The 26,801-nt window shown below is 47.8% G+C and overlaps 1 protein-coding gene across 2 annotated transcripts in view; it reads left to right on the top strand.

The window, feature by feature from the left end:
* The window catches only part of vps33b (VPS33B late endosome and lysosome associated), a 39,408-nt gene extending 14,223 nt beyond the window's left edge, over positions 1-25,185 (top strand). For both annotated transcript variants that reach the window (XM_085972386.1, XM_085972387.1), the window contains 15 exons: positions 6-102; positions 819-896; positions 2,169-2,242; positions 4,582-4,668; positions 5,713-5,803; positions 6,973-7,047; positions 7,848-7,912; positions 9,196-9,250; positions 12,167-12,213; positions 14,446-14,578; positions 16,516-16,589; positions 17,976-18,077; positions 18,745-18,820; positions 20,075-20,191; positions 21,273-25,185. In XM_085972386.1, coding sequence (XP_085828512.1) covers positions 6-102; positions 819-896; positions 2,169-2,242; positions 4,582-4,668; positions 5,713-5,803; positions 6,973-7,047; positions 7,848-7,912; positions 9,196-9,250; positions 12,167-12,213; positions 14,446-14,578; positions 16,516-16,589; positions 17,976-18,077; positions 18,745-18,820; positions 20,075-20,191; positions 21,273-21,352 — 1,251 coding nt within the window. In that variant the 3' untranslated portion in view covers positions 21,353-25,185. The remainder of the gene's footprint in view (positions 1-5; positions 103-818; positions 897-2,168; positions 2,243-4,581; positions 4,669-5,712; positions 5,804-6,972; positions 7,048-7,847; positions 7,913-9,195; positions 9,251-12,166; positions 12,214-14,445; positions 14,579-16,515; positions 16,590-17,975; positions 18,078-18,744; positions 18,821-20,074; positions 20,192-21,272) is intronic.
* The last annotated feature ends 1,616 nt before the right edge of the window (positions 25,186-26,801 follow it).

The following is a 26,801-nucleotide window of genomic DNA, read 5'->3' as shown; positions in this document are numbered from 1 at the left end:
TTTAGATGACCTATGAGCTGTGGAAGGAGATTGTGGAGGACTCAGAGAATGAAGTGAAACCACGCCAGGCTGAGATTGGTCGAGTTTTCTTCGTTGACAGAGGTGCTGCAGTGTAACGCAAATTAGTAATGTACAAAACTGAGTAATGAACCTGCGCTAAGAACCTACAGCTCCGAGCGTCTGATTTCCCAGTGCAGTTTGTCCTGCGCCATGTTTCCCACCACTGCTATAGAAGGCACTGTCCCTGGCTAGGGGAGAGTGCCACAGGCCGTCCTCTGGTATCTTAATCGGCGACGTTGCTCTGGTTTGAAACGAGGGGTCGAGTCTCGAAAGACTGTTCACTCACGGTGGGGAGGGCATCGCAGGCAAGGCGGATCCTGAACTCGTCCAACGTACACACAAACACACACACACACTCACACACACACTCACACTCACACTCACACTCACACCCTACAGAGCACAGAAACAGGCCATTCAGCCCATCGGGTCCATGCCGGTGTTTATGCTCCACTCCTCTTCACCTAACCTTGTCAACATAACCTTCACACACATACACCGTCAGAAGGCACTGGATAGTGATCAGGAACAGGAAAGCTGGCTGATTTTCGCTCCTACGGGGTGCTGAGTGCAGTTGTGATCTGTGTACTATTGCCCTGGCTAAAATCAACAAACTCGGAACAAACCTACGACCTTCCTTGGTTATATGGCTCCTTCCCAGGGTAGGCAGTGCCTTGACCCTCTGAGCCACGAGTGGGATGCAGCACCCAGGGTAGCTCGACCTGTAAATAGTTAAACCGGTTGTGCTTTATCTGCAGATGTGGATTACGTGACTCCTATGTGTTCGCAAGTTGTGTACGAGGGACTTGTGGACGATGTGTTCAGGATTAAATGCGGTGAGTGAGTCTCCACTTTCCTACTTGTTGCGTTCCACTGATGGCCGTGAGTTCACAGTAAGATTCAGAATTGACCGTAACTGATGGCAGGCAGAGGGGGACTGGGCAGGGCAGTGGGTCAGGCAGTGGGTCAGGCAGAGGGGCAGTGGGTCAGGCAGAGGGGGACTGGGCAGGGCAGTGGGTCAGGCAGAGGGGCAGTGGGTCAGGCAGTGGGTCAGGCAGGGCAATGGGTCAGGCAGGCAGTGGCCTTCACCTCTGGGGATCAGCACACACTCGGCTTTTTAAAAAATACCAATTGAGTAAATCAGTACAGGAACACGAGGCGGAAAAGGACAGAAAGACGGCATTCGAGAGTAGGACACAAACCGAACCAATTACAGGAAGAAAGAGGGTCATTTACTTCAGTTTTGTCTGTGGGCCACACCATGGGTGAGGAGATTCTCCCAGTGAGGGTGACAATCCACCAGGGATTCCACTCCTGATCACTTCCCATTGACTCCTTGCCAGAAAGTGCATGCATGGACATTAGGTAGGGGCAGGATTGGGCTATGATGTATACAGTCAATGAAGTACTTTTTGAAGTGTGGTCACTGTTGTAATGTAGGAAATGTGGCAGTCATTTTGCACACAGCAAGCTCCCACAAACAGCAATGTAATGATGACCAGATAATCTGTTTTAGTGATGTTGGTTGAGGGATAAATATTGGCCCCAGGACACCGGGGAGAACTCTCCTGCTCCTCTTCGAAATAGTGGCCGTGGGATCTTTCACATCCACCTGAGAGGGCCTCAGTTTAAGATCTCATCTGAAAGACGGCACCTCAGACAGTGCAGCACTCCCTCAGTACTGCACTGGGAGTGTCAGCCTAGATTTTGTGCTGCAGTCCCTGGAGTGGGACTTGAACCCACAACCTTCTGACTCAAGAGTGAGAGAGCTGCCTATTGAACCACTATGTTTGAATAGGCTGTTGACACTCACTATCACGGCACACGTAGATGAATAATGGTGACTCAGGCAGGGTACCAGGACTCTCTGCCGAGCAGCGGAGAACCGTATCACAGCACAAGTTGGTGTTTCCCGCAGAGGGGAGTAGAGGAAGAACAGGCGACTGAATGTAATTGGTTTTGGAGTGTGTAACTGTTCAGACAGGGTCGGCGGGTGGACAGTTCAGCTATCTCCCCTGTCGAAGTCCCTCACTTTCACAGTCTGCTGATGTACAGAACAGGCGTGCTTCTCTGGAAATGTAACTGGAATGTGTTTTGGTGAATTTCAGGGAGTGTCGACTTTGGCTCAGAAGTAACGTCGTCGGATAAGAGTGTGAAAGTGTTGCTGAACTCTCAGGACAAGGTGAGAGAGAGAGAGAAACCTTTCAATGGTCCTACAATAAAACAAACGCAACCTCTACAGACTCAATAACAAACTAGCCATTTGTTCAAACCCTGGGCTGATTTACCTCACAGTAAAGTAAACTAGAAGTTTTACGGTTTAGCAATATTTCCAAAACTGTGGAACTCCTCACACCTCTCGCCCTTCCTTTCTCCTACCATTTACAGCAGAAATGTGCAACGTACAGCCTGACAACTGGCTGACCCTGGCCTATTGGTGCCTATTTCTCACTCGCTGGTTTGTCCTGATTGAATTTTATTGGCCTGGCGGTTTGGGAATGGCTGCTCTTAGTGCTGTTGCTTCACTGATGGACTAATCCTAAATCAGTACGCCAGGATCTGTTAGTATCAGCAACTAGTGGCCCATGAGGCTTCACGGTACGCACCTAAGCAGCCCAAAAAGACACCCGCACTTGGTGTTGCCTAATCATACTTTTCCCCTTCTTGCTCTTTTTAACTTTGGGGTCCTGCAATAAGGGGATTGGCTCTTCACCCAGGTTTCTCTGTTGTGGAGGGTGGGGATCCTTGTGTTCTCATAGCTCTCCGCAGTCACACAGCCCTGTCCTGAGAGCAAAGGCCGCAGAAACTGCTGTCCTGGATGAGCTAGACGTACCAACCGTGACTGATTATGCAAGCGTTCACTTGGTCACATACTTACACTGACTGTGATTCCGCGTGTGGGCGAGAGGGCTGTGCCCACTCGCTGTCTGTGCTTACACCTGGGGTGAGGAAGCCAATGACAGCTGGTACCTATGACGCAGACCCCCAGCAAGAGTTGTGAATTTTAAGGCTGTTTGAGTTCGATAGGTTAGGTAGGACATGAGGAAGTGAGTAAAAGAGACCCGAGTGTAGAGCTAGTTCAGATGGCAGGAAATACTTCTTTTGACAAGGGAGTCGTCAACTGTTGGAAAAGTTGCCAGCTCGTGCAGTGAGTGTGGTTTTGCTGCATATGCTCAAAGGGGAACTGGACAAGGCCCTAACTGTGGCTGACATCACTCTGTATAAAGGATAGGTGGCGTATTGGGCAATGTGTCTCCCAGTCTCTCTGGTCTCTGGGAACTTGTTTGATCACCTTTGTGGGTCAGAGAGGAACTTCCCAGAGTCTTTCCCTAAATTGACCTGGGGTCGTTCCTCTGTGCTTTTGCCTCTTCCAGAAGATTGCGTGGCTGAAACATAGAAACATAGAAGATAGGAGTAGGCCATTCGGCCCCTCGCGCCTGCTCCACCATTCAATGAGATCATGGCTGATCATCCAAATTCAGTACCCTGTCCCTGCTTTCTCCCCATATCCCTTGATCCCTTTAGCCTTAAGAAATATATCCAACTCCTTCTTGAATATATTTAATGAATTGGCCTCCATTGACTTCTGTGGTAGAGAATTCCACAGGTTCACCACTCTCTGGGTGAAGAAATCCCTCCTCATCTCAGTCCTAAATGGCTTACCCCTTATCCTTAGACTGTGACCCTTGGTTCTGCACTCCCCCGCCATCAGGAACATCCTTCCAGCATCCAGTCTGTCCAGTCCTGTTAGAATTTTATAAGTTTCAATGAGATCCCCTCTCATTCTTCTAAACTCCAGCGAGTATAAGCCCAATCGACCCAACCTCTCCTCATACGTCATTCCTGCCATCCCAGGTATCAGTCTGGTGAATCTTCGCTGCACTCCCTCCATGGCAAGAACATCCTTCCTCAGATAAAACGACCAAAACTGCCCACAATACTCAAGGTGTGGTCTCACCAAGGCCCTGTACAACTGCAGCAAGACATCCTTGCTCCTGTACTTGAATCCTCTTGCGGGGGGGTGGTGTGTCATGGTGTGCAAAAGTTGCACTATCACAGTACGGGACAGGCGTTGATGATGTTTTCCTGTCTGTTGTTTGTGTAGATTTCTATTGACGTTCACGACACACTGACACCTAGACTAGTAATCACTCGTTGAGTTGAAGTATTCAAAAGGGAACTGAATTGATTCCTGATTGAGTGAGGATTGTGGGTTTGAAGAAGGGAATGGCCATTGGTCCCAAAAGCCATTCATTTTTGATATCAATCCCATTAATCAATTTTTCCGCCATATCTCTTAATCCCTTCTTTCTCCAGAAACTCATCGAATTGTCTCTTGCACCCATTTATACTTTCTGCTTCAACAGCCTCCCTGACAACGCATTCCATAACTCTATCACCCTTTGGGTGAATAAGACTGGGCTTTGGATCGGGACTCAATGACCGAGTGAGTTGAATGTGCAATTTTAACGCTCGGCCATCAATTGTCTGTCCTTTGTTTAAACGTTGCTGCTTTTACAGGTTTTCAAAGAGATTCGGAATGAGCATTTCTCCAACGTGTTTGGGTTCCTGAGCCAGAAAGCAAGAAGGCTCCAGAAACAGTATGACGTGAGTATCGATGGACAAGAGCTCTCATTTGTAGTAATACTGTCCCGCGGGACTTTGAGCAGTGTTGGGTTAGAAATTACAGTCGCTGGTGTTCCGACCGAATTACTTTAACCGAACACGTGGGTTAACGCCTCCATTAAGATAGCTCAGTGAGTATATCACCATCCTGTCAAATGCTGAGTGGTGCAGAGCAGGAGATTGCAGTCTAGATTATTGCCCTGTGCTGATCAGAGTTGGGGCAGCATTCAGCACCATGAGCTAGGCAGGCTGGGCTCACTGTCCAGTGACTCTTGCTGGAAGGCGTGTGACTGTAGAGGTCACGTGGGGACAGGATCAGGCTCAGTAATGGTGCCACTCCTGGTTCCAGACTTGCTGACTCTCTCTGTCCAGGTTCATACATGAAGAGGGATCAATTTGGCAGTTACCGTGGAACTATGCCCCAACAACTACTTGTCTTTATCTAGCGCTTTAAACACGGTAAAATGCCCTAAGGCGCTTCACAGGAGCATTATCAAACAAGATTTGACACCGAGCCCCTCAAGGCTATATTAGGACGGGTGGGGAAGTTCACAGAGGTAGGTTTTAAGAAGCGTCTTAAAGGAGGAGAGAAAGGTAGAGAGGCAGAGAGGTTTAGGGAGGGAATTCCAGAGCTTAGGGCCCAGGCAGCTGAAGGCACGGCCGCCAATGGTGGAGCGATTAAAATCGGGGATGTGCAGGAGGCCAGAATTGGAGGAGCACAGAGATCTTGGGGGTGGGGGGGGTAGCGTGGGGGGTTGTAGTGCTGGAGGAGGTTGCAGAGATGGGGAGGGACGAGGACATGGAGGGATTTGAAAACAAGGATGAGGATTTTAAAATGGAGGCGGTGCTGGACCGGGAGCCTATGTAGGTCAGCGAGCACAGGGGGTGATGGGTGCGAGTTACCCCAACAAGAATCAGCGCCTTCAGGAGAGGAGGCGAGAAAATTGGAAAAGAAGAAAGGGACATTTCCATGTGTGAGTGCCATAGACCAGGTCCTGAGTGGCTTCTTTTTGCTGTTCCACACAGAAACGCCAAGGGATGGACATTAAACAGATGAAAGACTTTGTATCTCAGGAACTAAAGAACTTGAAGCAGGAACATCGATTACTGAGTCTTCGTAAGTACACGAGAGGCTGGCCTGGAGTCACGTATAGGAACACTGTGCCACAGGTGATTAACTATTGGTGGCACTCGTGCACCTGAGTCGGAGCCCTTTCTTTAACTATGGCTCTTTAATGTGCGTTGGGCCCATAACCTAGGGGTTTGGAAGGCCTTTCCTAGGAGTGAGAGACCGGACAGGTATAGTAATGTCACCTGGTGCTATTAAGTTCTTGGGTATTATTGTTATAAATCTCATCATCATAAAGAAACTACTCATGAAATAACGCTGGACGGCCAGCTGGTGGCGCCGTCCAAGGAGTATAAATACTCGGGCGTGGGCCCAGCTTGCCCACGCCCATTTTGTAAGACAGGAACTAGTGAAGTACAACTAGACCTCCATGTTCTGAAACAAGTTGATTAAAGCCTTGCTTTATACTCGAACCAAGTGCGTAGTGAGTTTTATTACGTCAGGTATTAAGATTCAAATAAATAATCTAGAAACATCAAAATAATTTGTTATTGATTTAAGCCACTAAAAATAATTATTTAAGTCATACCAAGTAAGTCCTAATTTTCTGAGCTGCCTTAAAGCTCCCTTTTTGTGGCCATATTCTGTCTCTTGACAAGAGGGCCATTAAACACAATTGACGGAAACTACTTTTATTTCAGAACATAGGAATTGCGAGATGAGAAAAGACCGAGGTCCATCTAGTTGGCCTTCTCCCATCCTGGTAGTTGCACGATACAGCGATAATGGAGTTGTTGATTAATCACAGCGATCAATCTCTATCAATGAGTCTACAACTGACCCAGACACGAGGCGAGGAAAACCCCCAGTGGGGGAGAGCTTTGGGAACCAGAGGTCCAAAGTCACTTGTTCCTCCCGAGCACGCTGCACTCACCACACGTCACGTCGCAAATTACTCGGATACTGCGGCCCAAAATGTTATTTTCTGAAAGAAATCCATCCAATTTGCATTTTGAATGAATCGGTACTAACTACTTCCACTGTCTCCACAGATTGACCACTTGCTCACTGAGATAATGTTTCTGCAGATTAGTTTTGTATTTACCCTCCCTTCAAGCGCAGGCCGTGTCCTCTGGTCCTACCGTTCTGGACAAGGTGTAAGTAATTTCTGTAGAATCTCGGCGATTAATACTTTTATGCATTTCTTTTTCTCTTAGATATTGGAGCGTGTGAGTCCATTATGAAAAAGAAGACAAAACAGGACTTTCAGGAGCTGCTAAAGTCTGAGCATGGTATGAAGCACAGAGAGTCCCAACCGCTGGGCGGGCAGCTCACTCACTGTGTGCGCGCGCACACAGACAGACAGACAGACACACTCCCAACCGCTGGGCGGGCGGCTCGCTCACTGCACACACAGGTGTTTTGTTACAAATGAAGGAACCTAGGTGAGGGGCCGAGGTCCACAAAGCACCAACAAGGTGGCGAAGAGTAGGAGAGAAGTGAGACGAATGAGAAACTAGTGATCAGATGTCCCCCCGAGCTAGCCTTTTAAAAGCCTGCAGATTGTAAGTGGAAGGCGAGACTGAGGGAGGTGAGGAACCCCACAGTTTGGGGTTTCCTGGGGAAGAATCAGTTTGATGAGACAGTGCGATGAATCTTGATTTCTACACAAAAGATCATCGAAATTGTGATACAGGAGGAGGCCAAATGTCATCCTGCTGAAGTGATTAATGAGACCCTTAGTGAAGAGCAAAAGTGGGATTTGGATACAGATTCCACCTATTGGGACATCTGCAGGAATTTCCTTGTGTCGGAAGTTGATAGGTTTGTAAAATTCCAGTGACAGTATGATAGACGTATCACAGGAGGGACAACCACCAACGCCAGGAGTGTCTCGTTTCAATAGGTAACATTTGGGAGCTGAACCGATGGCAGCAAGGGCCTTTTGTCATATGTCGGTGCCTCTTGCAAGTATGTTTTTGAAGGAGTGTCCCAAAGGCCAACTTGTCTTTTGTTCATTTACCAGTTTTCTGAACTACTTTTGTGTGCTTTTGGTCAGGGTTCTGTTTACTGACTGACTTTTCCTCCGCAGCACTATTGGAGGGATTCGAGATCAGAGAGAGCACCAGCTGTATTGAGGAGCACATTAACAGGCAGGTATGTGCACTTGTAGACGTGGTTTGAGATCGCTCAGTCACCCAGTACAGGAGGTAGTGAGGTTAAGGTACCTCTGTGCAAACAGAAGTTATACAGTTGTCGTACAGGCTCAGGAGGTATTGGCTTTGAGTTAGGCTGGTCGGGCAGGCTCAGGAGGTATTGGCTTTGAGTTAGGCAGGTCGGGCAGGCTCAGGAGGTATTGGCTTTGAGTTAGGCTGGTTGGGCAGGCTCAGGAGGTATTGGCTTTGAGTTAGGCAGGTCGGGCAGGCTCAGGAGGTATTGGCTTTGAGTTAGGCTGGTCGGGCAGGCTCAGGAGGTATTGGCTTTGAGTTAGGCTGGTCGGGCAGGCTCAGGAGGTATTGGCTTTGAGTTAGGCTGGTCGGGCAGGCTCAGGAGGTGTTCAGTTTCAGCCAGTCCCTTAGACAGGCACAGGGGATACTGGATTGAGTAGCTGGATAAGACACATATATTAGGAATTATGCTTGGGTACGAGCGAGTGATCAATATAATGGATGTAATGGGTATTATTAATTGAGTAATCATTGTGCAAAGATACAAGAAAAGTCACCAGTCAGTAATGAACACACACCAATACAGGGGAAGGTGCTTTCATTTAGAGACACAGTAAAGCTAAACACTGTGAATCTCACAAACACATGTTGGTGATGTTCATACCTCACAGTAAAATGGCCAGAATGGACTTGTTTTATGGACTATCTACAATTGTCATTTCCATAGAGCGTACTCTTGGAGGGTGGGCTAAAACTTTGTTAACAATCTCTTCTATAAGATCACCGATTCCCTAATGGTTTGATAGCAAAAGCAGCTAAACAGACCAGGGAACGTGCTTTTGGTTACGTAGGATTACATCAGATATACAGCAGAGAAACAGGCCATTTGGCCCAACCAGTCCATGCCGGCGTTTGTGCTCCACTCGAGCCTCCTCCCGTCTTTCTTCATCTAACTCTATCAGCGTAACCCTCTATTCCCTTCTCCCTCATGTGCTTGTCTAACCGCCCCTTAAATGCATCTGTACTATTCGCCTCAACCACTCCCTGTGGTAGCGAGTTCCACATTCTCACCACTCTCTGGGTAAAGAAGTTTCTCCTGAATTCCCGATTGGATTTCTTGATTGGGAGGTAAGGAGAAGAAAACTCTTTGGTGAAGAATGACTGACTGACTCTTCTGATCTTGCTATTTTACATTGCAAAACCTGCACGCCAACATTTCCTGCACAGGTCCCGTTTATTTCTGCTCTCTCCTGACTCATTTTGATCTTTCAGATTTCCCCAATCGAGAGTCTTCGGCTGATGTGTCTCCTTTCCCTGACGGAAAGCGGTGAGTCCAAAACCTTTGACCTCTAAATCATTCCTTAAGTAAGAACTCTGCCAGTATGTACCTTAAAGATCAGTTATCATGAAACTATAAGCTCTGAAAGAATATAGGAACTTTTAGCAGCAGGGGCAGGTTGTTAGGCCCAACAAACACTTCCCTTATTGAGAGACCAATTGCGCTTTCAACCCTCCATTCCTCAATTCATTGTCTCTACAAAAGTATCAGCCGTGGCTCAGTGGGCAGCACTCTCGCCTCTGGGTCAGAAGGTCGTGGGTTCAAGTCCCACTCCAGGGACTTGAGCACAAAATCCAGGCTGACACTCCCAGTGCAGTAATGAGGGAGTGCCGCACTGTCGGAGGGGCAGTGCTGAGGGAGCTCCGCACTGTCGGAGGGGCAGTGCTGAGGGAGCGCCTCACTGTCAGAGGGTGCCGTCTTTCGGATGGGACATTAAACTGAGGCCCCGTCTGTCCTCTCGGGTGGATGTAAAAGATCCCACGGCCACTATTTCGGAGAAGAGCAGGGGGGAGTTCTCCCCAGTGTCCTGGGCCAATATTTATCCCTCAATCAACATCACTAAAACAGATTATCCGGTCATTATCACATTGCAGTCTGTGGGAGCTTGCTGTGTGCAAATTGGCTGCCGTGTTTCCCACATTACAACAGTGACTACACTTCAGAAAGTACTTAATTGGCTGTAAAGCGCTTTGGGACGTCCTGAGGTTGTGAATGGCGCTATAGAAATGCAAGTCTCTCTTTTCACATGTAATTGTCTCCTGAACCCATTAATATTCAGTGTCCTTCCCTGGTAGTTTATCCCACAGCCCTGTTACCATCGGTATAAGAAACAAGTTCTGCATGACTTCCCGTTTTACTCCTAACATCCTAATGTGTAGCTTGTGTCCTCTGGTATTTGTGTCCTTGGCCACTGTGAATAATTTGTCTGCATTAATTCTCTCCATAATATTGAAAACTTCAAGCTATGTCACCTTGAAGTCTCCTCATTTCCAAAGAAAACAAGCCCAGCTTCATTAACCTTGGCATAACTTAGATGCCTGATAACGACAGAAAATGCTGGAAAAACTCAGCAGGCCAGGGCAACACCCGTGGAGAGAAAAACAGAGTCAACGTTTCAGGTCGCAGACCCTTCATCAGAACTGAGAAAAAAGCTGGACATGAAACGATTATAAAGGTTTCTTTACCGGTCCTATTACCATCTCGTCTCGCCTTGAATATCTCTTAATGTCTCTTCACCTCCCCCAGACCTTCCCTTTTGTTCTTTCATCCCCTCCCCCATTTCCTAGCCCCCAAACTTGCTTTTTAATCTGTTTCATTTCCTGCTTTTTTTCTCAGTTCTGACGACCTGAAACGTTAACTCTGTTTCTCTCTCCACGGATGTTGCCTGGCCTGCTGAGTTTTTCCAGCGTTTTCTGTTGTTATTTTGGATTTCTAGCATCCGCAGTATTTTGCTATCGTATTAGATGCCTGATACCTGGAGTCACACCTCTCAAGGGCAATAATATCCTAGTGAGACGATCAGCGCTATATATTACTCAAGCACCATACACAGTAACATTATAGAGTGGCCTGCCAGTCTACTTGATGGCCCAGGCAAAAGACACAGTTGAACAGGATAGTGCTGGAGTTTAAATGCTGCCCATCCGCAGGCTTAAAGGTAAAGTCACCTTCTCTGAGCCGTACAGAATAGGCAGGGCCCAGCTTCAATTGCTGCTCCAAATCCCTGCAGCACCTTGGGCATGAGTGCATGAGTGTGGGCACCAGGTGTGGACCAGCTCCTGTTTGGCTGTAATGTCTTCCACCATTGCACAGCTCATCAACTTTCACTATCGAGGCTTGCACATGAATCATGGCTAATGGCTACATAAGTGAGGATCCAGGGTACAACTGCCACCTGTGGCAGTGTGCCCCGGTAAGGCAGCCAACACCTACGGTGGAGGGGGAAACGCTAAAATACTAACGAGAAACCATTGAACGCAGAAATACAAACGGAAAATGCTACAACCACACAACAGGTCCGTCAGCATCTGAAAAGAAAAAAAGGCAGCTTAATCTTTCAGCTGGAGACCATGTTCCAATCATAGATTCTTACAGCACAGAAGGAGTGACATGAATCTTGTCATTCATGTGAAAATGACTTATGAAATAATACTGGGCGGCCTGCGGGTGGCGCTGTCCAGGGAGAGTATAAATACTCGGGCATGGGCCCAGCTTGCTCAGGACATTCTTTAACAGGAACTAGTGAAGGACACAACTAGACCTCCATGTTGTAAAACAGTTGATTAAAGCCTTGTTTAATACTCAGACCAAGTGCCTAGTAGTTTTCTTATGTCAAGGAGCCCATTCGGCCCACCGTGCCTGTGCTGGCTCTTTGAAAGAGCTCTCCAATTAGTCCCACTCCCTCTGCTCTTTCCCCACAGCCCTGCAAATTTTTCCTTTTCAAGTATTTATCCAATTCCCTTTTGAAAGTTGTTATTGAATCTGCTCCCACCGCCCTTTCAGGCAGCGCGTTCCAGATCACAACAACTCGCTGCGGAAAAAGTGTTTTCCTCATCTCCCCCCCCACCCCGGTTCTTTCACCAGTTATCTTGAATCTGTGTCCTCTGGTTACTGACCCTCCTACCAGTAGGAACAGATTCTCCCTGTTTACTCTATCAAAACCCCTTATAATTTTGAACACCTCTATTAAATCTCCCCTTAACCGTCTCTGCTCTAAGAAGCTGGATCTTTTCTCTAACGAAGGATCTTTTCCTGAAGCATTACCCTGACTTTTCTCTTTATAGAAGTTGGCAGGCCCACTATGTACTGCAACACTTTCTGTCTTTATTTCAGATTTTCAGCATTTGCAATTTTTTTTTCTGATCACCATCTCGTGTGTTTGTATTTCTGGTTATTTCCCCTCAGGTCTGATTTCCAAGGATTATCGTTCATTGAAAACTCAGTATCTGCAGGTAAGCAAAGGAAGCTGTCACTGTTACACCAGTGATGGTGAGTCGGAGCCCTTTGGATTTATTTAGTTTTGGGCTGGGGGGCAACATTGGGACGATGGTGGACCTTCTCACTCCAGTCCTACCACTCGAGTGTCGGCCTGGATTATGTGCTGACGTCTCTGGAGTGGGACTTGAACCCACAACCTTCTGACTCGGAGGCCAAAGTGAGTGCTGCCCACTGAGCCATATTTGATGCTAGGGGTTGAGGGAGGAATGTTACCCAGGACTTGGCTTAGAAGCTGCGGTTTGCAACTTTGTGTTTGGCCATCTGCCCTTCCTCAGTGACTGGGAAGGACCTTACAACAATGGGAGAAACTGCCCTGTATCAGGAGGGGTGGGAGAGAAAGGGAGAGTGAGAGGGGAAGAGAGAGGGCGTGGGAGGGGGAGCGGGAGGATGGGGCAAGAGAGAGGGCGGGGGGGGGGGGAGAGAGAGAGGGCGGGAGGGATGGAGGGGGAGAGAGGGAGGGGGGGAGAGAGGGAGGGGGGGAGAGGGAGGGGGGAGAGAGGGAGGGGGGGAGAGAGGGAGGGGGGGAGAGAGGGAGGGGGGGAGAGAGGGAGGGGGGGAGAGAGGGAGGGGGAGAGAGGGGGCGGGAGGGGGAGAGGGAGAGAGAGGGGGCAGGAGGGGGGAGGGAGAGAGGGGGCAGGAGGGGGGGGAGAGAGAGAGGGGGCAGGAGGGGGGAGAGAGAGAGAGGGCAGGAGGGGGGAGAGAGAGGGAGGGCGGGAGGGGGAGAGAGGGAGGATGGGGCAGAGAGAGAGAGAGGGCGGAGTTGGGGGAAGAGGGCAGGAGGGGCTCAGCTCAGCCCACCCACACTCAGAAAAGATGGTGGTCTCTGCTTCTGCAGCACATTTGCCTTTCGCGCAGCAGAGATGATGGGAAAACATCCCCTTACTGGTGCTCCTCAGTTCTTGGGAGGCATTAGTGCTGTAGTGCTGTAAAGGGGTGCAGTAGAATCGGCTGGAGGTGATCATGCTGATGTTGTGCTTAAATCGCAATTGTCAAAAGCACATTACTGTATATGGAACTGCTGTACTTTTGCTCTAAGTGCCACTAACATGATGTACCCATCACTGCAGGGCAGCCCATTCATTCACTCATGGTTAATTGATGCATTAAACAAAGGGTGAAATTGACATTCACACCGTGATTGATCGATACATTGTCTACCCAACAATGAAATTGACAGAAATAACAACAGAAAATGCTGGAAAAACTCAGCAGGTCAGGCAACATCCGTGGACAGAAATTTGAGTTGACGTTTCGGGTCGAACCCTTCTTCAAAACTGGAAAGAAAAGATAGATCGGAGGCAGGGCTGCGATCAGACAAAAGAATAAAAGAAACAAAAGAAGTAAAAAAGAGACAATAAAAGGTATTAGAAGCTAGACGAGATGGTAATAGGCTGAGATTAGGTGTAAAGTGTACTGGCAGGGCAAGAGATAGCTGCCAGGTGTGAGAGAGAAACAAAAGGAAAGGGGGCGGGGGGGGAAAAAGTGGAAAAATTACAAGAAAAAATGAAATAGTGGCCGAGGTTATGATCTGAAATTGTTGAACTCAATATTGAGTCCGGAAGGCTGCAGAGTGCCTAATCGGAAGATGAGGTGCTGTTCCTCGAGTTTACGTTGAGCTTCCGTGGAACGATACAAGAGGCCAAGGACGGTGAGGTCCGAGTGGGAATGGAGCGGTGAATTAAAATGACAGGCGACCGGATTGACAGTGTGATCTGACACATGACCCAGGCTTAATGTGATCAAAGCAAACGGTGATATTTACTCTACAACTGACCTCGGCCGCCATCCATTATTGATCACCCTGACATGGTGTAAACGCGCATCAGCTCACCGGGCACCTGACCAACGTGTCTTCATTGAATATCATGACGCTGTCGATTCTGCAATTCCTGATTTTATGAATTGGGACTTGGTCTGTGAATGGCGATTTATGAATGGGGACCTTTAGGATTGTGGGGGATCTGACTTCTGCTGTCATGTTCTGGCAGATCACTGTATCCGATTGAACAGTATCCGATTATACTCCAAGTGTTTCCACTTAAAGCTTTAGGGGGTTGTTGACGAGCGTATCTTTACTGCATGTTTTTATTAGGGATTGTGTGCAATACACCCAACAGCGATTAACAGCTCTCTGCTGGTGTTCACTGTCCTGATCTGTAACTCCATTCACATTTATTCCCCTCCAGAGTTACGGTTATGAGCACATCCTGACATTCGCCAACCTGAAACAGATTGGACTGCTGACAGAACAGCAGCCAGGGGAGACCCTGACTGCAGTGGAGAGCACCATGGGGAAACTCGTGACCGACAAAGCAGTCGGTAAGGAGCCAGTGGAAACATGAAGTTGTGATATATTAGACGTTAGGAGATTGTAGGAGGTTTATTTGTGTTGTACATCGTGTTCGACCCAGGCAAGGCTATAACCGTGTCATAATGGGACAATGAAAGGTGCATCAGATTCTTGAAAACTGAAATTTTCATCGCATCAATAAAAAATTATGGTTCCTTCCCCATCATTTTTTAAAACTGTTTCCCTGATGGTTTAGTTTGTAAGCACGCCGACCAGTGTGGAACTGACCCATACAGACCAGTGAATCCCTTGGACCGTGTTGGGTTTGCCAACCTCCGCTGCGGTGGAGGAGGATGTCTTACAGGACAGTGGGTTCCTGTTTCTTACGGTGTCAGCTGTTGGTAGCACTCTTGCTTCTTGAGTCATTTGGCCGTGGGTTCCAGTCCCACTCCAGAGACTTGAGCCCATAATCGAGGCCAATAATCCAGTGCTGTACCGAGGCAGTGCTTCACTGTCGGAGGAGACGTTAAACCGAGGGCCCGTCTGCTCTCGCAGGTGGATGTAAAAGACCCCGTGCCACTATTTCGATGAGCAGCAGCGGAGTTCTCCCTGGTGTCCTGGCCAATATTTATCCCTCAATCAACATCACTTAAAAAAACAGATTATTTGGTCATTGTCGCAATGTTGATTGTGGAAGCTTGCTGTGCGCATTATGGCTGCCCCGTTTCCTACATTACAACAGTGACTACACTTCAAAAGTGCTTCATTGGCTGTAAAGCGCTTTGGGACGTCCTGCGCTATATATAGCGCTATATGTGAAAGGCGCTATATAAATGCAGGTTCTTTCTTTTGTCCAATGCATATATGTGGAAGCGGGGTTGAGGACAGGACTGGGCTTGTCCATGATGCATCCCATGATGAAATAACCTGCCAACTCTCACTATCTGGGCTCACTCAAGAAGAATGGGCACCTGGGCAAGATATCAGAGGGCACATGGTGTCCATGGAACTGTATCCCAGCAAAAGTCAGCACCTTCAGGAAAAGCGGGAGAAAATCTGGGGTGCGCGGGAGGAAGATCGGTCATATAAATTCTTCTACTAGTTTTCACTCTTCATGCACTCCCTGGACTTCTGTCTCCTTGGCTGTGACGTTTTCTCCCACCAATGCTGACCGTGACTGCTAAGCTGTGTATGGCACAAGCTTGATACATGGCCTGTGGCACCGTGCACTGCAGCTCCAACACAGTGCTGCCTCTGCTGCCTCCGAGTCCCGTTTCCACTGCCTGGATATTGCCGGTTTATCTGTCTCGTGATTTTATATAATTAAATACGAACATAGGAACAGGAGGAGGCCATTCAGCCCCTCGAGCCTGTTCCGGCATTCAATGAGATCATGGCTGATCTGCGACCTAACTCCATCTACCCGCCTTTGCCCCACATCCCTTAATACCTTTGGTTAACAAAAATCTATCAATCTCCGATTTAAAATTAACAATTGATCTAGCATCAATTGCCATTTGCGGAAGAGTTCCAACCTTCTACCACCCTTTGTGTGTAGAAGTGTTTCCTAACTTCACTCCTCAAAGGTCTGGCTCTAATTTTTAGACTCTGCCCCCTAGTCCTAGACTCCCCAACCAGCGGAAATAGTTTCTCTATCGACCCTATCTGTCCCCTTAATATCTTGAAAACTTCAATCAAATCACCCCTTAACCTTCTAAATTCCAGGGAATACAACCCTAGTTTGTGTAATCGCACCTCGTAATTTAACCCTTGAAGTCCGGGTATCATTCTGGTAAACCTACGCTGCACTCCCTCCAAGGTCAATATATCCTTCCTAAGGTGTGGTGCCCAGAACTGCTCACAGTGCTCCAGGTGTGGTCTAACCAGGGCTTTGTACAGCTGCAGCATAACTTCTACCCCCTTGTATTCTAGCCCTTTAAATGAACTATGAATCATTTCTTTTCAGGGAAGTTGACTGATGCCTTTTCGTCCCTGGCCAGGAAAAGCCATTTCAGAGCTTTGAGCAAACGACTGAACCTGGTAAGTACTGGAGCGAACAGCACGTGCAATTTGGGACAAACTTAAAAAATAAAATACACAAGCTCCCCTGATGTCTCCCGGGATAAGTGCTCCACCCAGTGTGGAACTGACCAATACTCAGCAGGAGGGCCCCCGGTTCACTTTGTGCTGAATTGGCTGATAGTTTAGCACAGCGCCCCTAGGCTGGGGATGTGGGGATGTCACTGATCACAATTCAGTGGCTGCAGCTGGATAGTACAGGTGAGGACCGGATTCGGCTCGCTCGTGATGCTTCCTATGGTGAAATGGCATTACCATCGCTGAATCCCCCACCATCAACATCCTGGGGGTCACCATTGACCAGAAACTTAACTGGACCAGCCACATAAATACTGTGGCAACAAGAGCAGGTCAGAGGCTGCGTATTCTGCGGTGAGTGTCTCACCTCCTGACTCCCCAAAGCCTTTCCACCATCTACAAGGCACAAGTTAGGAGTGTGATGGAATACTCTCCACTTGCCTGGATGAGTGCAGCTCCAACAACACTCAAGAAACTCGACACCATCCAGGACAAAGCAGCCCGCTTGATTGGCACCCCATCCACCACCTTAAACATTCACTCCCTCCACCACCGGCGCACCGTGGCTGCAGTGTGTACCATCTACAAGATGCACTGCAGCAACTCGTCAAGGCTTCTTCGGCAGCACCTCCCAAACCCGCGACCTCTTCCACCTAGAAGGACAAGGGCAGCAGGCGCATGGGAACACCGCCACCTCCAAGTTCCCCTCCAAGTCACACACCATCCTGACTTGGAAATATATCGGCCATTCCTTCATCGTCGCTGGGTCAAAATCCTGGAACTCCCTCCCTAACAGCACTGTGGGAGTACCTTCACCGCACGGACTGCAGCGGTTCAAGAAGGCGGCTCACCACCACCTTCTCGAGGGTGATTAGGGATGGGCAATAAATGCCGGCCTTGCCAGCGACGCCCACATTCCACAAACGAATAAAAAAAATAGTCTCAATGTGGTTAGTTGTCTCCCTTAAGAGATTGAGCGGGTTGGGCAGAGTCGATGACGGGGCAAATTGTAGGGAGCATGTTGAATGAGCAGAATGACCATCTCCCACTCTGTACTTTGATATTTTATACCTGCTTCAGACTCGGGCAACAAGCGCTAAGTAGTGTGGCAGTTATTGCATCTATAAGCTTGTTTGTTTAGCCACTTTAATGAATTAATTTACCGTGCCTGCTGTTCAGAGCACTGCACTTTCACACTGCGGGAAATCCACTCCTGCTCTTTCCGCGCAGACGCGTTGGGCCAGATAGCCTCTTCCTGTGCTGTACGAGTCTATGATTTATCTGTTTTCCGTACCATAGCACTCGGCATCTTCTCCCATCCCTTTACAGATCCCCCGCACAGAAGAAGAGTATGATCTGAAGGTGCCACGGGACATGGCCTATGTATTTAGCGGTGCATACATTCCACTGAGCTGCAAGATTATAGAGCAGGTGGGTTCTTCGCAATCTGCGACTTGGCGGGGCAATCCTTATGCATCTAAACGGCGAGGAGAATAAACCCATCTTGTCTCATACACATTGAAAGCTGAACTGTGAGAGCCTTTTGTTCTATTTAATTAAATTTGTATGAAGCTATGTATCTTGAAATCTTTAAATGTATTTCTTTGGTTGTTGTGGTTTAGTTTGTTGGGCATAAATATAATTCCTGAATTTTGACTGGTTATCAACAGTAAGCAGGGGTTGTAAGAAAAAACCTTTTACGTGTGTGTGTGTCTTTGTATCTGTGTCTCTGATGGTCTATTGCTGCATTGCTGTGCCACACTCATTCTCAGCTTAGACACTCAGTGCTTCCCACTCTGGTCTGTTGTGCAGTACCCCCCCTGCCACCCTCCCCTTGCTCCACCGTCAGTGTCAATGCCTTCAGACACCACATCGCTCCACCTCAGTACATCTCTCCCCCTCCTTCAAAAACCTCTGCCTAACTCTGACCTTGCGTTTAGTCACTTCCTCCACTTCTCTTAACTCCTGACCAGTGTTACTTTCCTCCCCTTTGTGCTGATCCTTGGGACATTTTGCTGTGATACAGGTGCTGTATAAATGCAGGTTGCGCGCTCTCTCTGATCCATGTTCAGTGCAACATCTGTTTGTATTCTGTCAGGTGCTGGAGCGTGACAGCTGGGCAGGAATGGAGGAGGTGTCGCGGTTACTGAACAGCAATGAATTCATCACTATTGGTAAGTTTTTTGAGTCGCTCACGGTGGTGCTCTCTCCAGAGTGTGCTACGCTGTTGCTTTGGTTTTTGTTCGCCTCGCATTATGGTCTCATCTAAAGGTGCTGACGGCTACTGTGCAGTTTCATGGCCTTTGGTAGCCATCCTTCTTCTTCTTAGGCAGTCCCTCAGAACCGAGGATGACTTGCTTCCACACTAAAAATGAGTTCTCGGGTGACTGATGAGTCCAATGTGGAACCTACAGTCTCTGTCACAGGTGGGGCAGACAGTGGTTGAAGGGACAGGTGGGTGGGGTGCTTGGGTTGATGTGCGCTGCCTGCGCTTGGCTTCCGCTTGCTCCCGGCGAAGAGACTCCAGGTGTTTGGCGCCTTCCCGGATGCTTCTCCTCCTTTGTGCGGTCTTGGGCCAGGGATTCCCAGGTGTCGGTGGGGATGTTACACATTTTCAAGGAGGCTCTGAGGGTTTCCTTGAAGCGTTTCCTCTGCCCGCCTGGGGCTCTCTTGCCGTGTCGGAGCTCCGAGTAGTGCGCTTGTTTTGGGAGTCTCGTATCCGGCATGCGGACGATGTGACCCGTCCATCGGAGCTGATCGAGCGCGGTCAAAGCTTCGATGCTGGGGATGTTGGCCTGAGCGAGAACACTGACGGTGCGCCTATCCTGCCAGTGGATTTGCAGGATCTTGCGGAGACAGCGTTGGTGGTACCTCTCCAGTGCTTTGAGGTGCCTGCTGTACTTCTGAGGCATCCTTGCTGATTCTTCATTTACAGCCAGAGAGTTGTTGACAAGCTATTTGACTGGTGAGGGATAGGATTGGGCTTGGCTGGGTGATCGCTAGAAGAGAGTAACCTGCTACAACTCTCTATTGGGGGCCCGCGCATAAAGAATGGTGTGAGGTACTGGCGGGCAATGTTCCTTTTTTTAAAAAAAATTTCCCCGTCCGCAGTCCCTTTAAAATAGCTGCGTGGCTGCACGGTATCTTCCAGCAGTAGCTTGTGAGCGGCCACGCGCGGGACCTCCTGATCGATGCGCAGTCGCACGCCCTTGGGGGGAAACATTGAAGGCGGGTGACTGCCCCTGTGGATACTGCACAGAATCAAGAACAGTGTTTTCGGGAGATGTTAAGGGGGTGGTGGGAAAAGAGAGGAAAAAAAGGGACCAAAAAAAGAATCGTACTTTGTAACTGTAACATCTTATGGCCTAATCCCATGTTGCTGTTCTGTTGGTGATGTTTGAAGTGCTGTCCATGTTTCTTTTTTCTAGAAAGATCCACGGAGGCACCGTCCAGTTGCAGTGCGCAGAGAGTCATTCTTGTGGTATTTCTCGGGGGCTGCACTTTCTCTGAAATTGCAGCGCTGAGGTTCCTGGGCAGAGAGAAAGGTAACGAGCATCAGCTTGGGTCACTAAATGCACAAGCCTTTCCCCCAGCTTCTTCCGTCGCCGTTATCCCGCGAGGGTTCCCGTGAAGCTGCGGTTTAAATGCGTGTTTGAAATGACGAGAATGAAAGAGGGGCTGCCCTTCTGTAATGGCAAAATAAAAAAGGCTGGAGAAATGAGAGCTGTGAAGATGAGAAACACCGTTCGGGCTTGGATTGTCACCAAGACCGATGGCTGAGCTCTCCCGCTGGGAGAATGCACCACCCAGTGTGGTACTGAACACTAGGACTAGAAGCTCCTGGATTCAATCTCTGGTCTGTCCTGAATTAACTAATTTCAGCCAGGACAGTAGGAGGGGCGATACAGTTGGCTGTTTCCATTGGCAGAAGGGTCAATCACCAGAGGGCACAGATTTAAGGTGATTGGCAAAAGAACCAGAGGGGAGATGTGGACACATTTTATTACGCAGCGAGTTGTTGTAATCTGGAATGTGCTGCCTGAAAGGGCGGTGGGAGCAGATTCAATAGTAACTTTCAAAAGGGAACTGGATAAATACTTGAAGGGGAAAGATTTACAGGGCTCTGGGGAAAGTGCAGGGGAGTGGGATTAATTGGATCGCTCTGCCAAAGAGGCACGATGGGCCGAATGGCTTCCTTCTGTGCTGAATCATTCTATGAGTCTATAATCACTGTGCCTGGGCGAGGGAGGGTAAAGAAACAAAATCACCCCGGGCTCCCATTCCTGACTGCTCTCCAGTATCCCCTGCTGGAACATGCGAGTGTGTGGATGCTGGGTCAGGTCAGGTCAGGGCCGGGCAGGCTTGGTTGTGATCCCCTGCCCCCACGGTCAATGGCCTGTCAACGCTCACTATCAAAGCTCACGCACGAAGCATGGGCATTTGGACGAGGTACCAGAGGGCAGCCTGCCCTTGTGGACCTGCACTCCAACATGACTCATTCACTTCAGGAGAGGAGGAAGGGAGGGAGATCAAAATGGCATTTCACACAGTTGCATGTCGACCAGGGGACTATATTTGACTCCAGCCAAAATTGGTTATTTTCTGTTTTTTTTTTCCCCCCCACAGGCTACAAGTTTGTTTTTGTTACCACAGCCATCACAAACAGTTCTCGGATGCTGGAATCTTTGTTAGAAACACGTTCGTGAAAAATGCACCAGCCTCCTCCCAGCAACAGATCTGCAGAGGGCAAGGACAGAGAGAGATGGAGCAAGCTGTACCAACTTAAACCTAGCAGATAAGACGAAAGAGAAGCTTGCCTCGACCCCATTGTAAACCAACTGACTGGAGTCTGATGGTGAAAAGTGAGTGCTGGTACCTCACTAACTTCTGAAGAAGCTTCGGGCGCGTTCTGAAATTTAAACCTTCGCCCGTGGCCAAGTATTTTTGGAGGTATTGAGCCTATAAAATGGCAGTGTGCAAGTGTGATTAGTGAGCTGGCTCTAAGGAGCTCCATTGTTTGGTTGGTTGGCCGAGGAATTTGACTGGATGTAACTCGTATTTGGGGACCGGACAGAATGGATTCCAGCTCAAGAAGCAGAAGCAAAGAATGTGCAAGACATTGGCCTCGACTAAAGCCCGAGAGAGAGCTGGATTCACATTGCACTCGGAACAGTTTTTGGAAGAAAACTTGAGTTTGGAGATTAGAAGGAAAGAACTTGTGTTGATATAGCGCCTTTCACATCCCCGGGACGTCCCACAGTGCTTTACAGCCAATGATCTACTTTCGAAGTGTAGTCACTGCTGCCCTCTCTGGCAAATGTGGCAGCCAATTTGTGCACAGCAAGCTCCCACAAATAGCAATGAGATAATGACCAGATAATCTGTTTATGGTGGTGTTGGTTGAGGGATAAATGTTGGCCCAGGACACCGGGGAGAGCTCCCTTGATTTTCTTTGAATAGTGGCCATGGGATTTTTTTTTTTTTTTGCATCCATCTGAGAGAGCAGATGGGGCCTCGATTTAATGTCTCATCCAAAAGACGGCACCTTCGCCAGTGCAGCGCTACTTCAAGTACTGCACTGTATTGTTGGCCTTGATTATGTGCTCAAGTCCTGAAGTGGGGCTTGAACCCATAACCTTCTGACTCCAGAGGTGCTACCACTGAGTCAAGATGACAGCCTAAATTAGGCTGCACTGGGACTGGGGAAGAGAGGGGATGCTATGGAATGTAATACACTTGGTCTGAAGTCTTCACTAAACATACTCCCTACAATTTGCCCCATCATCGACTCTGCCCAACCCGCTCAATCTCTTAAGGGAGATGACTAACCACATTGAGGCTATTTCACCATGGGAAGCATCACAATTGAGCTGACTCCTGTCCGCACCAATTTTCCCGCTAAGCTGTGCGCACGGCAGCGCAGTAATTTGAAAGGTCCCGCACTCACTTGCTTTTACACTGTAAATACCGCGCATGCGCAGAAATTTAAAGGGACCGCGCATTAAAAGAAAGAGGCCGCGCAGAACAAAGTGCAACTCACAGCGAACATTGGTCCTCGCCTGTACGTTTGTAAATTCAGCCCCCCCCCCCCCCCCCGCCCCAAGAACTGTCCAAGTACAATGTGTGAAGTCAGCTGTCTCTGGTTAAACCATAATTCTCTTAAAAGAACATTTCTGAATAAGGGAATTCAATAACCTTACCCAGGAGAATTTGTCTGAGATTCCAACTCCCTCCCCCCCCCCCCCCCCCCCCCCCCACCTTCTAAAGCTGCCATTGGAACTTCCGTGCTGGGTTCACTTGTCCCCCCGTGACCAGTCATTTCCTTTCCCTCTTGGACAGCCAAGAACGTAAAGCATGCTCATCGTTTTCTCAATGAGACCTCACCAATTACTGAATGGAATGGATCTGGAGAACTGGAAATTATGTTTGTCAGATATTAAAATTGGGGAGAGGAGGTCGCGCAGAGATAAAAGGAAATACCAGGAATACTGGGAATCTGGGTTAATAACAATGGAAATGTCCAGCACCTGAAGGAGAAAAAAAGTAGGTTAATATTTTGCATTGAGACCCGTCCTTATCTGACAGGATTCCAGATGAAACATTTATCCTTCTCTTTCAGAATATGCTGTAGATTAAGGATTGAATACGAAGTTTTGCGATGCCATTAATTAGAGGAAAACTGCTGCACTGTGAATGTCGAGGATCCATTTGAATTAAATCAGTTTTATTTTATACCAAAGCTGCATGATCAGAAGGGCCAGCAGTATTCTGTCCAGAAAACATTCGTAACCTCTGTAAATACCCGTGATCCGTGCGGCAGGTGTTTGAGGTGGTGTACTTATTAATAGATCCTAACGTTTAAAATACTCAGCTAACACATCTTTTATATCCCCAACTTTCTCTTCTGCTTTCCTGAAGGCACTAACTCCTGGGTTCTGGTACCTCAGCCAAGTGGTTGTTCTTAATGTTTGGGCCAATATTCGAGCATGGTGGGGAGTGGTGGGTGAACAGAATTACAGCAAAGCCTAATACTGTCTGCCCTGACGCACTTTCCAGCGGGACCGACTAAATAGAAATTAGGAGTGGGATCCCCTGCTGATTTTTGCCGCTCCCGAGCCCAGGGGTGTTTGAGACATAAGAACATAAGAAACAGGAGCAGGTGTCGGCCAATCGGCCCCTCGAGCCTGCTCCGCCATTCAATAAGATCATGGCTGATCCAATCTTGGCCTCAACTCCACTTTCCCGCTCTCTCCCCAGACCCCTCGACTCCCCTGTAGTTCAAATGTCTGTCAATCTCCGCCTTGAATATATTCAATGACTCCGCCTCCACAGCTCTCCGGTGTAGAGAATTCCAAAGATTCACGACCCTCTGAGAGAAGAAATTCCTCCTCATCTCCGTCTTAAATGGGCGACCCCTTATTCTGAAACTATGCCCCCTAGTTCTAGATTCCCCCACGAGGGGAAACAACCTCTCAGCATCTACCCTGTCAATCCCCCTCAGAATCTTATATGTTTCAATAAGATCACCTCTCATTCTTCTAAACTCCAATGAGTATAGGCCCAACCTGCTCAACCTATCATACGTCAACCCCTTCATCCCAGGAATTAACCGAGTGAACCTTCTCTGCACTGCCTCCAATGCAAGGATATCCTTCCTTAAATAAGGAGACCAAAACTGTACGCAGTACTCCAGGTGCGGTCTCACCAGCGCCCTGTACAGTTGAATCAAAACTTCCCTACTTTTATACTCCATACCCATACCAATTGTAGCCCCCCCCCGGTCACCTGCCCTGTGTGATCAGGTAACTCGGGACAGAGCAAGCATGGAGTCTGGGACATTGACGATCTGTGTGGATCAGTATCGCAGTGGACCATCCCAAAGCAGACGCTTTTAAGGTTCTCAGTGAGTTTCCCATTTCGTGTGGTGTTACTCCGATCTTTTGCATAGTTCTGAATATAAGCTGCTTATTAAAATTGGTATCGCCAGTGTACACAAAACACATGAAATCTTAATCTCCCTGATATTAACATGCAATTTATCTTTCTTGTTTATAAAAATGTGCTGGACTTTTTATAGTAACAACTATAAGGGGTGACCTCGGAATTTAAAAAAGAATGAACAAATATTAAGTCGAATCAGAAATGACAAGTCAGGGAGGCCGTTTGTTCCACCTCACCAGTGCTCTTCAACTGAAGTGATTTCATCTAATTCCATTTCCCCGCCCCTTCCTCTCATACTTTTACCTTCCTCCTTTTCAAATTCTTACCCAGTTTGCTTTTAAATGCCAAAAGTGTAGCTACTTCAGTAGTTAAAATGTCAAAAGGCCTATTTTGAATTGGACTATTGCCGGTTACGCGAAGACATGATTTAAGTACAACCAACAAAATTTATTATCGGTAATATTTGAAAGTTTCAGTTTGAAGGATGTGAAAGGTCACCTGCACCGATACGCTGTTAGCTTTAGAACTGTGAAATTGTGCCTTGCACTGAACTGTCTGTTTCTGTACATAATGTGTAATAAATCTATTTAAAGAAAAACGTGTTTGTATGTATGCTCGATTGAGGCTAACATTTGAAATTCGGTTTGTTTTGTACACTTTAGGGTTTTTTTGCCCCTGTCCTAAAGGCACGGAGTGTGACCAGGCTATTCAGCTGTGTGCACATCCTGCCTGATTTTTACCCTCTCCCTAGCAGACGTCTCAGTCTAGCGACTCATCCGAAAGACGGCACCTCTGACAGATGAAGCACTCCCTCAGTAATGCACTGGAGCATCAGCCTGGATGATGTGCTCAAGTCCTTCGAGTGGGGCTTGAGCCCACAGTTTTCTGACTCAGAGGCAAGAGTGCTACCAACTGAGCTTAGATGTTCCCCCCTCCAGACTAGCTGGCGTACATTTCTGTGGGTGCTGGCTGCTCGCCAATATCTCACCGAAGTGGTCATTCTTCAAGTAGGAGCCAAGACCATGATTGTTGGGAGGCTATTCGACTGATGGCCCTCGCATCTGTCATACTGCAGAAGACATATTAAAGATGTCAACAAATCACAATTGAACATTCTTTTTTCAGCAAAGTAAATGGAGAAAGCTAAACATTTCCTGTTGGTTTCCCTGGCCTGGAGATAACCTGACCTCTCCCCGAGAAGATGGGCTAAACACCTACCAATCTGGAGAATCTTCCATAAACAACAGTAATTAGTCTCGAGTTGACCTCGGAATGTGCCTATGGAATATTTAACTGGTCGAATTAAGAGAACAAGTTAGGGTTGTGACCAAATACCTTGTCAAGACTCACACTTCCAGTACTTAAAAATTAATCTTTCTATTAATTTCAGCAATTTTTAAAAAATTCATTCATGGGATATTGTGGGCATCGCTGGCAAAGCCAGCATTTATTGCCCATCCCTATTGCCCTGGAGAAGGAGGTGGTGAGCTGCCATTTCAGAGGGCAGTTAAGAGTCAATCACATTGCTGTGGGTCTGGAGTCACATGTAGGCCAGACCGGGTAAGGACGGTGGGTTTTTACGACAATCCAGTAGTTTCATGGTCTGCTTTTTATTCCAGATTTATTTAATTATTTGAATTTAAATTCCCCCAGCTGCTGTAGTGGGATTTGAACTCGTGTTTCACTGATCACTAGACTAGTAACATAACCACTACACGACCGTACCCTGTCACAGACTGGTTGTGTTTGTACCACTCTGACCATTGTAATACCATTTTTACAAGTTCTGATTTTGCATGTTTCTATGAATTATTTTGCATGTCTGTAAACACATGTATAATGTATCCAACTTCTCTCTGTTGCAACCTTTCTTGTCTCTAGTTCATCGATACTACTACCGTCATTGCGCCTCTGAAATTTCCTCTCGTGTTCCTCTTACACAAAATAGTCTGTACTACACAGTCTTTCTCCTCTCTGCAACCGTATTGTGTTGAAATTGAGATTTGTACCATCTTGTACTCTTAATTTGTCCTTTTCCAGCAGAGTTTTCCCTTCCTGCAATCTACAGGGTTTTAAAACTGAAGCTTGCTGCCTTTTAACCACTACTTACTGTTTCATCTGGTCTTTCCTCTCCACTTTTCAACAGGTTTCTTAATAAACTTTAAAGTACAGGCAACTTTGTGCTATCCGGCACCGACGGGACCGAGGTGTTGC

Source organism: Somniosus microcephalus, chromosome 32 (genome assembly GCF_052327205.1).
Source record: "Somniosus microcephalus isolate GS21.2 chromosome 32, FLI_Smic_1.0, whole genome shotgun sequence".
NCBI lineage: Eukaryota > Metazoa > Chordata > Chondrichthyes > Squaliformes > Somniosidae > Somniosus > Somniosus microcephalus.
The sequence above is the reverse complement of the archived record's forward strand: the minus strand, read 5'-3'. Positions and strand labels throughout refer to the sequence as shown.